The sequence below is a fragment of the Bactrocera dorsalis genome, chromosome 5, assembly GCF_023373825.1.
Source record: "Bactrocera dorsalis isolate Fly_Bdor chromosome 5, ASM2337382v1, whole genome shotgun sequence".
Lineage (NCBI taxonomy): Eukaryota > Metazoa > Arthropoda > Insecta > Diptera > Tephritidae > Bactrocera > Bactrocera dorsalis.
The window spans coordinates 48,579,136-48,592,594 of record NC_064307.1 but is presented as its reverse complement, the minus strand read 5'-3'; the positions used below and the strand labels follow the sequence as shown (position 1 = coordinate 48,592,594).

At 34.0% G+C, this 13,459-nt stretch overlaps 2 protein-coding genes across 2 annotated transcripts in view; one reads left to right on the top strand and one right to left on the bottom strand.

Moving 5' to 3' along the window:
• LOC105223778 (facilitated trehalose transporter Tret1-2 homolog) overlaps window positions 1-13,459 on the bottom strand; it is a 69,312-nt gene that overhangs the window by 34,144 nt on the left and 21,709 nt on the right. The gene's annotated exons all lie outside the window — the stretch shown is intronic.
• Window positions 10,940-12,874, top strand: LOC125778866 (uncharacterized). Its single transcript, XM_049458441.1, has 3 exons — window positions 10,940-11,487; window positions 11,554-11,688; window positions 12,089-12,874. The coding sequence occupies exons 1-3, from the start codon at window positions 11,392-11,394 to the stop codon at window positions 12,524-12,526; spliced, it is 669 nt and encodes a 222-aa protein (XP_049314398.1). The 5' UTR covers window positions 10,940-11,391; the 3' UTR covers window positions 12,527-12,874.

Sequence of the window (13,459 nt, the reverse complement as noted above, 5' to 3'; positions counted from 1 at the left end):
AGCGTGTCTAACAAATAAGTCGAGTATGTACTTCATACTCACAGATACATATATTATAACTGTACATACATCTGTACTTTCACAATATGACCACCCCCTATTTAACATAAAAAAACATACCTTTAAAGGACAAGACGTCAATTTGAAAGCTTCGCATGTTACGAAATACTCGGTGCGAGTGCTGATTGCTTTTCAAGTAGTCGAAATTAAGCCAGGTACTTGAAGTACATTTACTTTATTATATGTATGTATGTAATTAACTAAATATTTGCTCGAGCTTAAAAAATTAGAAACTTCGAAGTATTTTCTCGTAAAATTTTGGTCTCGCTATTGTTTGTAAGCTTTTAGAACACATTTCAGTATTTAAGGTTTCGAACTCACGACACACTCCGTAGCAATCACGAACTCATCCCACTTATCTATACATTATTCCGATAGCTAAGAAACGTTTTATTAGAATTATCTGCCATAAAGCACATTCCATCTGCCAATTTATGTTATATAATGTTGGAAATTTAAGTACTTGTAAAAAACATAATACGTGAGTAAAATTAACAGATTATCTGAATTGACAATCAACTGGCCGATTAATTAACGAATATGTTGTTCTAGCCGATACTTGAGAGTTATGAAGCATAGATAACAGGTCTCTGGCCCCATTATTTTAAGTAAGATCTGTGACAGCTGTCACCTGTGACGTGCTTATCACGCCTGCGCAGTCTTTGCAATTTTTGTAGTGGGCCGTAAGATATGCAATATTAAATTAATTCGATTGAAAAGGCGTGATATCCGAGAAAAAGCTCGAGATTGATTTTGTGTTTGTTACCAAGAGCTTAAATAATACAATATAAGGAGATCTTGTGAGCGATCAGACTAACTGAAAATTATTTGATTTTGAACTCTTAACAGAAAATGTAAAAGAGCGAGAATGTGCCGGCAGAGAACATAATATAATTACTTTATATACATACATGATATTTATATATATAAAAGAATTATTTCATGTTCTCTGGGGCAGGTTCGACAGTGAATTAGCCTCACGACGAGGAAACTCACCCCGTGAAATGTTAACATTGTTTTGATTTTAGTAGAAAGGAATCTGTAGAATTACAGCTTTGTTGTCATGAAAAACCAGGGAATTTTGATGAGGGAGAGAATATATGTATGTTTTTATGCCATACGATTTCTAAATTTTATATTTTTTTTAGTAATTTAGCTTCATTATAAGTTAAAAAAGTTGTATTTGAAAAATACTTTGATATATAGTATTTCCTTAGATAATTCATGCATATTTCGCTAAATACTGGAGAATTCATGAGAAAAATGGTGGATTTCCTACTCCATGTTTTTCACCTCTGTTAGAAGTCCAATCGAGCATCATACAAAATTCGATTTGCACCTTTTAGTCCTTTTATGTTCTCTGCTTATACTGTTATTCCGTAAGGAAATTTTTCAACACTTATTTTAAGGGGTTACATGGTTCCTCGGGTAAAAACAGCCTTTTTTCAACAATTTTTTTTCATGTAAAAAATTAAATATTTTATTAGAAGTTTTTATTGTTACAGACATAGTGCATAACAAAGAAATTCTGAAATTTTTGGAAAAAAATATTTTAAACTCGGCCATTGCGACGCCATATTCGCGCCCGCGTTGGCAGGATAACTCCCTACAGGTACATTTAAAGTGAAAAAAACGTGTTTTAGTAAAAACCTTAACTTAGAACTTAGGCGAAGGAAAATATGAAAATTGGATTTTTGGCAGACATTTTTACAAAAAAAATTAATCTTTGCGACATATTTTTTTGAAATAATTGTAATTGAAAAAATCCTTCGTCCAAGTCTTTAAGAATTGTTTCTCAAAAACCTGTTTAAATTTTCATGAGGATCGGTTGAGTAGTTCTTGAGAAATCTTTCTAACGTATTTCAAAAACACATTTTTGAGAAATACACGTTTAAAGACGGCGCACTAGCGCCTAGCTAGTTTCGAGCTCACAAGTTCTCAAGACTGTCTCTCCGAAACTATTACTCGGATCAACTTGAAAATTTAGTACAATATTCTTGAGGTGTTGCAAAATTAAATAAGACGATTTTTTGAAAACCGTAAACCCATGTATTTCCTTAACTCTTAAACGCCATTGCTGGGCTTTTCACCAATTCCTTTAGAAACTTTCAAAAGTATGTATTCTCCCAAACATAATGTAAATATATTTTTTCGTTGTTATGAACATGGATGATTTTAAGTCTCTTAAGACACATATGTATTTAATAAAAATCTTGCCCCAAGCATTCAAACTGATATTTTGTGTGGCGGTTATAGTTGAATAATCATATATTTAGACCATTTTTCAAAAAGCTTACTAAAACCGTATGAAAAAAATATTAAAATTTTGAATGTCCTTTTTACTTGTTTTAGAAATGTTCTTTTAGTGAAATACTGAGTTGATTTTGTATAATATTTCGGTAAAGGGAAAATTTGTTCTAAGTAATTTCATTTTTGTGAAACATTATTTATGAAAGTTTTCAATTTGGGTTTGGTATCAAGTGTTATTCCTTAAGATGTAAATAGCTTTTGAAAGCCAATAAAAGAGCCACGCCCTTTTATATTTTCTGCAGTAAAGAGGTCTAATAAGTTAAAAAAATTCACCGTTCAGTAGCTCCAAACACTTGAACTACAACAATGTGCTCTATTGTTCTACCAAAAAGTAATTATGTACGACTACTGCACCTATTGAAAAACAATCGGCTGTGAGAAAACGCCTACAAAATACATTTATATAGTACATAAACATTTGTATACATATATTGGTTTTTTCCCTATTGATTTATAATCATCAATTGACTGGCAATTTTAAATTTTCGCTTATCACTTTTCACCGAAATCGTACTTTGAACGACTGAATGACGGTGGCGCTTGTAACTGTAAATATGCAAATATTATTTACAATAAATGTGACAAATTACGAGAACTTTTATAGAACAGTACGCCCATTTATGTATGTGTGTAGTCGTTTGTGTGAGTGGTCAAGTCAAGTGGTATGCATTCGCGCTGATAGCCGACGTTCGCATTGGAAAAATATATTCCTTCATGTGCGTCAACGATAACATATTGAACTCGGATTTTATAAATAAAAAAATTCTATATACTACATATTTATATTTTTGTACATACATACATACATAAGTATATGTACAAACACACATAAATATTGCAGCATCACGTTAGTTGCCAAGTAAAAAGGGGCGGGAATGGCGAGAAGGCCGCGAATACTCGCTATCTGCTTGAAGACACACTTGTGTATGTAGTTGTATACAGTAAGCGTCACAAGAACGTGTACGCTATAAGTATAAGCACTGCTCAACTAAAATACTAACGGGTGATTTTTTTGAGGTTAGGATTTTCATGCATTAGTATTTGACAGATCACGTGGGATTTCAGACATGGTGTCAAAGAGAAAGATGCTCAGTATGCTTTGACATTTCATCATGAATAGACTTACTAACGAGCAACGCTTGCAAATCATTGAATTTTATTACCAAAATCAGTGTTCGGTTCGAAATGTGTTTTATCGACAAATTTTGTTCAGCGATGAGGCTCATTTCTGGTTGAATGGCTACGTAAATAAGCAAAATTGCCGCATTTGGGGTGAAGAGCAACCAGAAGCCGTTCAAGAACTGCCCATGCATCCCGAAAAATGCACTGTTTGGTGTGGTTTGTACGCTGGTGGAATCATTGGACCGTATTTTTTCAAAGATGCTGTTGGACGCAACGTTACGGTGAATGGCGATCGCTATCGTTCGATGCTAACAAACTTTTTGTTGCCAAAAATGGAAGAACTGAACTTGGTTGACATGTGGTTTCAACAAGATGGCGCTACATGCCACACAGCTCGCGATTCTATGGCCATTTTGAGGGAAAACTTCGGACAACAATTCATCTCAAGAAATGGACCCGTAAGTTGGCCACCAAGATCATGCGATTTAACGCCTTTAGACTATTTTTTGTGGGGCTACGTCAAGTCTAAAGTCTACAGAAATAAGCCAGCAACTATTCCAGCTTTGGAAGACAACATTTCCGAAGAAATTCGGGCTATTCCGGCCGAAATGCTCGAAAAAGTTGCCCAAAATTGGACTTTCCGAATGGACCACCTAAGACGCAGCCGCGGTCAACATTTAAATGAAATTATCTTCAAAAAGTAAATGTCATGAACCAATCTAACGTTTCAAATAAAGAACCGATGAGATTTTGCAAATTTTATGCGTTTTTTTTAAAAAAAAAGTTATCAAGCTCTTAAAAAATCACCCTATATAATCTGTGCTCAGCTGTTAAACACTTAAATGCGTCTTTTCGAGATTACCTATAATCACAAGTGTGCATCGGAGAGTATGAATGACGCAAGTGCTGAGCTAAACGAAAAAAACACTAAGATGCATAGCTATTTATATTTAGAAGTTTTCGTTATGAATGAAGCGTCCTTCAGCAATAATCTGCGATATTTTTAGAATTTTCACATTATTCGAACTCGATATTATTGCGGTCTGCAGAAAGTTATATAATAATTTTGTTGTGTTTACTGTTTTATTAGCTATGTCTATTGGATTCGCTAAAACTTGGAGCGTAACGAATCGAACATGCATCTGGTGTAAATCGTGTAAACAGGCATAATCAATTGGAGACAGGCGAGGGAGAATTCAACAGGAATACTTTTTTCTGCTTAAAAATGGCGAATCGGGCAAATAATTTTTACAAATTATACATGGGTAAAAAAAATAATAATTAAATAGAGATACAACAAAAAACAGTCAATTTAGATACTTTGCTTTTGGTTTTACATGCAAAGAAAGTAAAAGAATAGTATCAAACATCAAACATACGGAGAGCAGAAAAGTAGCGAATCGAATAAGCAATTGACATAAATCGTATAAAGCGTCATAATGAAAAATAAATAAATAGAGTTAAAATAATTTTAAATTTCATGAAATAATAAGCAGAAAAAGTGTTAAACGGAAAAATAGATAAGGAAATAATTAAAAAGAGTACGAATGAATGAAAGAAGATTAATGTAATATAAAAGAACAGAACTTGATCGTTGTGATCAGAGTAGAGCCAAGCAGGGGTAGTTATTATTAATATCTTCCAAAACATCCACTGGAATAAACACCTCCACTAAATAGAGTATACGCTTGACATACATAGGTCTAGACCATCAAAGTGCTCTTGGGGCTTATCAAAAGGTGTGCAAATGTGTACTTGAATTTTAAAATTTCAACAAATATTCACCTGCTTTAGTGGAAACCTTGTCTTTGCACTCAGTATCGATGATCGAAGACCTGCATTTACGGAAACAGAAACTTGCAGAACGGATTTCGTTCTTATACATTATTAAATTTGCATTGATTGCATTGATTAACTTGTATGCTTTCTTAACTGGAAGTCATGAAAATACCAGCGAAAACAGTTTAATCAAAAATAATAATTGAAGGAGGCACACTGCAGTGATGGACATGGTGAAATTCTGGAAAGAATCGAACGTAATTGATTGGAGTGCACTTTATAATTGAATGCATCGGGGAAATATTTGTTGAAGCATTGCTTTCGGAAATAATTAACGTCGACAAACGAAATAAATGATAAAGCATTTCTTGTAACTTATCATTGCAGCCCTGACTGACGAGATTTTGCATTATGTTATTGACATTTGATGTCTTCGAATGACGGTTGAAACCATCGTTAAATGGCCTTGAATGTGATTTTGTTTCATTTCTTCGCTGGAAACGGATTTTTGCGCAAAATCAAGATATCTGGAACAAAAAAAAATTACCGCGAGTATTTTTTAAATGCTGAGATAATACTGAAACCCCTCATCTTGTATATTTTGTTGCTGTTTTAATCTTAAGAAATTAGCAGAAGCTAGCTTCTAAGGTGCTTAAACTACACTTTTTCGCTATCCAATCCGCTGTACCGTCAGAACGTGTTAGGTCAGTCAACATCAGCCCCCAAACCAATTACCAAATTTTGGCACGTTTTTAGACCTCTCAATTGACCTTTTAATCCAACCGAAAAACTATTTTATATTCTCAAAAGAATGAATCATAAATTAAAAATGTATAAAAGGTTGTGATTCAATGCTACCAATGAACCCCAACTATTCAGCGTTTTTATTAACGAAATCAAACAAGTTGACCGAACTCAAGGAAACCGATGAGACTGAATGTTTTTGTCACCATTTTCACAAATTTATGTAAAATCGCAAAAAATAAGAAAGTTTTGCAATAACAATACAGTATGAGCGCAGCCGAATGGTGATATCAATATTTTCATAGAATTGGCTGACGTCAGTGATGCAATATAAATTAACTATAAAAATCAAAATAAATTGCAAATTAAATTGTGAAAATAAAGAATACGTCAAATAATCAAAAACGGATGTAAGAGGGTAGGCTGTTGACGTGCCCCCGACGTCAAATAGCGTCGAAATTCAACTGATAACACAGGAACGTGCCTCTTTTTAGTGAAAATGTAAACAACAAGGCATTAATGGAATTTCCATCAAGCTTAAAAACGTGTTCTTTTGTTTACTTAAATTATTGTTGTTTTTACTGTTGTTTATTCAAAATAAGTTCAACGCTTGCTTTGCTTGGCATTCTACATAATTAGCGTGTAATTCATAACTTTTAAGGCCGAAATACAACACTGTTCGGCGCAATATCTCCTACATTTATTTTATTGAGAGCCCAGAGTTTGACTCATCAATACAAACACTGTTGCAACGTGCACATTTTTAATGAGCCAGTCTTCAATAAATATTAACGTGTTTCAATACTTTACAATCATAATTTTTTATACTAAATTATTGCATTACGAGTAAATGCGGCTTGAAATATTCTCGTTGGTTTTTTATAGTCCGCCTTTGTAATGTGTGTACTTTATGGCTGTAACCTTGATAAGGTCGAGGTAGACTTATTCAATGTTTTATTTGTGGTTTCGATTTTTATACCCGTAGAAAACATAATTTCGCACTGGATGTTTATTATTTTACGCTTGTGAGTTATATCAATAACAAAAATTATACTTTATTTTATTTGCTTAATAAAAATTTAAATTATAACTAACTGGCCAGAAATCTCGAAAAGAGAAGGGGTTTTTTAACGGGTGTGATATAAACGGAAGTGAAATAAATTTAAATATGTTTTTTCTGTATGAAAACATTTTAACCCTAAATTTTTTATGTTCGACCGAAGACTTCGTTTTCTGCTTTATTGGCGTTAGAGCCAAGTTTACAATAGCGTGCCAGTCGTTCTTGTTTTACGCGCGCCAATTGGAAATTCCAAGTGTAGCCAGGTCCTTCTCCACCTGGTCTTTCCAATGGAGTGAAGGTCTTGCTCATCCTCTGCTTCCCCCGGCGGGTACTGCGTCGAATACTTTCAGAGCTGGAGTGTTTTTATCCATTCGGGCGACATGACCTAACCAGGGTAGCAGCTGCCTCTTAATTCGCTGAACTCTGTCAAAGTCGTCGTATAACTCGTACAGCTCATCGCAAAGGATCAAAAACCTTTCGCAGAACCTTTTTCTCGAAAACTGATAACGTCGACTCATCAGAAGTTATCGTCGTTCATGCCTCTACACCTACACTATAGCAGGACGGGAATAATGAGTGACTTACAGAGTTTGGTCTTTGTTCGTCGAGAGAGGACTTTACTTCTCAATTGCCTACTCAGTCCGAAAGAGCACCTATTCGTTGACGAGTATCTATATTAACTCACTTATAAGAGCACGAGGATTTTGATACTTTTTGTTGTAGTCTTAGAAAATGTTTATTCAAAAATTCAAATCCCGATATTGAAACAAAAGGAAAGGTTAATCCGACATTTGGGACTAAAAATTAAAAATAAATTAAAATTAAATTTTTAATTCGGATGTGAGATTATTTTTTGGTCAATTCGGCATGAGGGTTTGAAATGTTTTTGTTGTAAACACTAATACAAAAACAAGTATTTAAATTTTAAGTACATAGATGTCTGTTTTGTTCTTCGCTGACGCTAAGTAGCCTCTTTTAGTAAAATTCGTTCATCATTAGTTACCCACATTATTTAAGGTTTATATTTTAAATCCAACATTTTCTAATTAATAATAATAAGGAGAGGTAGCTCTCAGCAATTCTGCTAGTTCTAATTCTTTCACAAACAAGGAGCTCATTCAGACCACTTAACTAACCCATAGAATTGTGCGTTTGGTACAATTTTAAATTACTGTCCATTATATAAACAATGCTGGTTTTCAAATAATTTAGTATTGAAAGTAAGTCTAATGAACGTTCATACTTGTCTACATAAATACACACTTAAGTGCGAGTACATAATATTTTCATTGCGTTTTTTAGTACGCTTCATTACATTGCCTTTATGTTTGCTTGTGGTTTAATTACCATTACAAAGCTTGGTTGATTACCTTTTGAGTGCTTGACTTTAAGGTTGTTTTGTTGCTTTATTGCATCATATATCTTTATTTCATTAGCATTTATTAAACTTGTGCGCGGTTTTATTTTGCACTCAGGTGTATTTCCTGAATTTAGATATAAGCGTTTTATTTAGCAAAATTGTGTCAGTGACTGTACCTTGAATTAGCCGATACAATGGGTGTTTAAATCGGGAATTGCGTTCTATAAAAATATTCAAATTAAACAGCGAGCAAATGATATAGGGTGAAGGTCGTTTGAGGTTATGCTAGATTAATGAATTTGCCTTGATTTTTAATATATGGGGAAGTACATATTTGAAATTTAGTGCCACTCGACTCGGCACTAATGTTTCAACTTGCTCAAAGAAACAAAAAAATTGTCTATTTGAATTCAATGGCAGAGCGAGCATAAATATCTCATTGCAATTGTTTATTCTATCCTTTGCTAAATTTTTAGTAATTAGGTGTTTGTGTTAGTCATGAAACAATAAAAATAATGACAGTGAGTATTTAACGACTACTTTAAAAAGTTGTTGGTACTAAAAATTTATTGCAAACTAAGCCTCAATAAGGAATGCCGATTTTTGAATGACAAACAAGCATTGCCATTAAGGTTTACCAGTTTTCATTTATGCGCAGACGTGACGGAGCTCAGTCTTCAACTCTTCAACAAATGCATGCCAGCAACAACAACGGTAGATACACGAATTATTCGATATACATACATATATATACATATATGTTTGTACATGCTTGCAAGAGTGAAAGACAAGTTTCTTTCATTCATAAAATGAGCGAAAACGTCTAATCAAAACAAAAACGAAAAAGCGCGGCACACTTCTAGTGGTGAAACAATATTTATTCACATAAAGCATCACCAATAACAATGGTTATGTGTGAATGATCGAACTCGGACTTTAGTAGTAAATTTATAACATAAAAGAAAATAAAAGTATAAAGGTTAATCCCAAAGAGCTTTGATCTTAATAATTAGGGACTTTATCATTACTATATTAAATCTTCGAAAACTACGTTTTTTTACTATATTGCACTTAACCCGATTATAGCCCGAAAAATATAAACACTCTATTATGTTTCCATTAGTGTTAAATGGCAACATTGGATTTGACATAATATATTACTGCAAATGAAGTAAAAGCTCGGTCCAGTGATCTTATAAAAATGTGCTGTGGCAAAAACGGCCGAAATATGTCTGACTAGCATGGAAATACTTAAACATTTGATCTAAACAATTTTTGTACACATATATGGAATATATATTTCCAATGTACCTGGAAATTGTACAATAAATTCCCCGTGTAAATTATTTTGCTAGGTTGGTAGGACTGTTCTTAATCACTGTGCTTAATATGAGCGCGATCTGTCAACCAGTTTGTTTACAACAGCTGCTTAAGTCGGTACACCGGTAGTGTATTGCGACTTTTACAATGGATAAAAATATCGAACAAAAAATGTGTCAAAAATTTTGAATTTCTAACAAAATTTCATGTGCGGCATCGCTGTGAATGTTGGAAACAGTGATTTAGTTTTATCAAAAACACAAGACTACGAGTGGTACAAAGCAATCTGGATGATGTTTGACTTCTTCTACTGATGAAAATATTAAAAAAGTGAAGGATATGATGCTAGAAAATCAAGTCCGGCAAGCGGTAGAGAAATGTAAAAAGAGCATTAACCTTCAATCGGGCGCGCGTAGTCGAATCGACGTCGCTTAGTACATTTACGTTTACGTTACTATTATTACACATTACATTTGTAATAATTTTAATTACTTTTTTTGACAAAATGGACTTTAAGGACAATGATAAGTTATCTAAGTATAAATAAATAAATAATTACTGAATAATTAGAGCTTTATTTCTTTTATTCATCTCATACGTCTTTTCGGTTACGCGCGCCCGCTCCCGTTGAAGGTTAAAACTGGCACTAAGACAAAGGCTTATGAGTTTGACATGTATAGAGGCCAACAGTCATCGGAATGGAGGGAGCCAAACCAAAAAACCAAGTCAAAGCCGCTCAAAAATCCAGGTGATGCTCATTGTTTTTATACCCTGAACAGGGTATATTAAGTTTGTCACGAAGTTTGCAAAACCCAGAAGGAAGCGTCGGAGACCCTATTAAGTATATATATAAATGATCAGGGCCCTATTCCACAAAACAACTTATCAACTTTTCACTTTGCACTTGTCAATTGTTATTGTACTGCAAAGTGAAAAGCGTTTCTGTTCCACAATATTCTTTGCGAATCTCACTTTGCATTGAGCATATTTTGGCAAAGATTTTACGCTCTTTCCGCTCAGTGCAAAGTCTTTGCGCTTTATTGGCAAAGTCTTTGCACTCTCTTGCAAAGTGAGTGTGCAAAGTGTTCCACAAAGCGTTTTATCAACTTTGCATTTCTGTCTCATCACTTTTCACTTTGCATTTAGGCTGTTCACGGTAAGGTGGTTATCGGGTTATGTGGTTATTAAATTAAAACTAACCTCTATGCTTCGTGAGCACCCTATGTTGTATGGTTATTTGCTTATTTTTACACAAACAGCTGTTCATTGTTTTTCACTTTAGTGAAGGTATGTGCTTATTAAATAATCCGAATTTTAAGGGTTCAAAAATTCTTTGTATAAAATTTACAGATATCTTGCATAATTTGCTGATTGTAAACAAAAAACAGCTGTTAATAGCAGATTTTCCAATAAGAAAATCTAAATGGAAATGCCATTCGCTTAGTTTTATTTATTTTTTGTGCTGCCATTTAGTAAAATTTCAACGACTTTCTAACACTGGAAATAAGCAAACAACCACATAATCTATAAACAAGGGTTTTGTCATACCGCATTTTGTTGTTGTTTACTTAATCACATAACCCGATAACCACCTTATCGTGAACAGCCTAATTATTGCTTTATATGTGTTGTTAAAATGAGCCGCAAAATACAAATTGAAAAAAAACTTGCTGTTTTAAATGTAATAAAAGAAAAAAAAAGCATTTTATTTGCTAGTTTTAAAAACAACAGAGTAAGTATTTTTTAAATAAATAATTGTAAATTTCAAGCATATTTAAGTATATATTTCTTTGTGAAGGTTAGCAAATTAGATAAACAGGCAGCATGGGAGGATGTGTTAAAAAAAGCCCAATCCCTACAACTGGCGTCAGCACAAAAAACATGGACCTATGCAAGGGACAGTTTGTTTGGGCTCTGGAAGAGCCGGACAATGGTAAGTACAACAATTTATTGCCTACACATATCAAATAACTATATTTGCATCATTTGTTGTTGTTGGAATTATTATATTGTGCATTGCTAATAACTAACAAGCATGTTGTTGACAACAACAAAACAAAACGTCATCATAGACATTGTTGTTGTGAGTTAACAGTGCACTCAATCAACAACTCTTGGTGATAACAACCGGTTTAACCAAAATATTACTAATTGCTATGTGTACTAGAGTGGGTCAATTTTTTTTTCGACGAAGCGGTTATCAAAATCGCAAGCTACGATGAGTTCTAAGAAAATTTGCCCAAGAAACCATGGCTTTAAAATTAAAATCGAGCTTCCGGTTTTTAACGAGAAACTTTTTGTATTTTTATAAATTTAATTTTCTTAATTTGCAGAGTAAAAGGGATAACGCCCGAAATACTGGATCCGGAGGTGGGAAGGACAAAGTAATGGATGAAGCTGACTTGGCCATCCTCGATATTCTGGAATCAGACTCAGCTGTGGTAGATGGTTTGAATTTGCCAGAAAGTTATGGCAACTCAGAAAATCTACCGTCAGCTGAGAATGATACCAGAATATCTATTTCAGAAGAAACTATTGCCAATCCACCTCTAAACCCAAGAAAGAGGAAGCGCTCTACCAAGTTTCCAAGTGAAACTTTGGATAGAGAGAAAAAATGCCGGCTGGAGCTCCTTGAGGTTGAGGTTTACTACCGGAAACTTCAATGCCTAAAACTGGAGAGGGAGCTCCTACTTCCACCCTCTGCTATCACACTGGGAATTGCAACGGCAGAAACAGAAAATATATCGCGTGTGTTATTTGAGGAGGTTTGATTACCAAAGGCCAATTTTTCATTTGTGTATATTTAATTTCTAAACATTTTATTTTGAAATAATTTGTGATAAAAACAAAAAAACTCTGAAATTAATAAAATTATGTATAAATACAAAAATACTTCCTTTATTATTTATTCTCTGAGACCTTAATCTTAAACCCAATAAGATACAACGCTTTTGCAGTGGAAAAAAAGTCATGACCAAAACACCACTTTTATTTTAAAACAATACTATAATAGTTGGCATTAGGTAAAGTATTGTAGCAGGGAAGTAACCCTTTCCATTCCACTCTCTTGATCTATATTATTAAGGGCATCATTTTCTTCTTCAGCATTTTCATCCAATTCCTCGCTTTCATTGTCAGTGTCTTCAGTGGGCTGCATATTTTCACTACTTCTTCCGATGCTACAGGCAATATTGTGTAAGATGGCACAAACTATGACTGTCTTTCCTGCAAACTCAGGCCTCAGTCGCAAATAATTTAGACACGGGAATCTTTCTTTAAGAATGCCAAAACTATTTTCAATTATGCGGCGTGTTTTTTTTGTGGCAACGATTGAAAACTTCTTCAGCAGGATTATTGGGATTTCGGCGTAATGGTGGGATCAACCAGTTTTTCAATCCATAACCACTATCACCCAAAACAACAGCATCCGGAAATGGTCTCCATCCATTGTCAAATTTTTGACTTACAGCCGAATTCCGTAGGACCCTTGAGTCATGAACGCTGCCCGGCCAACTTGCATTTACACTGTAAAAAAATTTTAATGATTGTGCCATCAACGCAACCACACACAGAAGGGAATCCACCCATCAGAAAAAACTTTTCAGCAATACCACTGACATCATCGGGCCATCGCACTGTTTTTTGAAATAAAACGTCTATTATAATGTCGACAACTCTATGGATGGTTCTGCAAACTGTGGATT

What these genes read in the sequence shown, in the direction of transcription:
- LOC125778866 (XM_049458441.1), top strand. Translation starts at nt 11,392, where the DNA reads ATGAGCCGCAAAATACAAATTGAAAAAAAACTTGCTGTTTTAAATGTA. An exon ending in CTAGTTTTAAAAACAACAGA is followed by an intron (nt 11,488 to 11,553) that starts GTAAGTATTTTT and finishes TTCTTTGTGAAG; the next exon opens with GTTAGCAAATTAGATAAACA. An exon ending in TCTGGAAGAGCCGGACAATG is followed by an intron (nt 11,689 to 12,088) that starts GTAAGTACAACA and finishes CTTAATTTGCAG; the next exon opens with AGTAAAAGGGATAACGCCCG.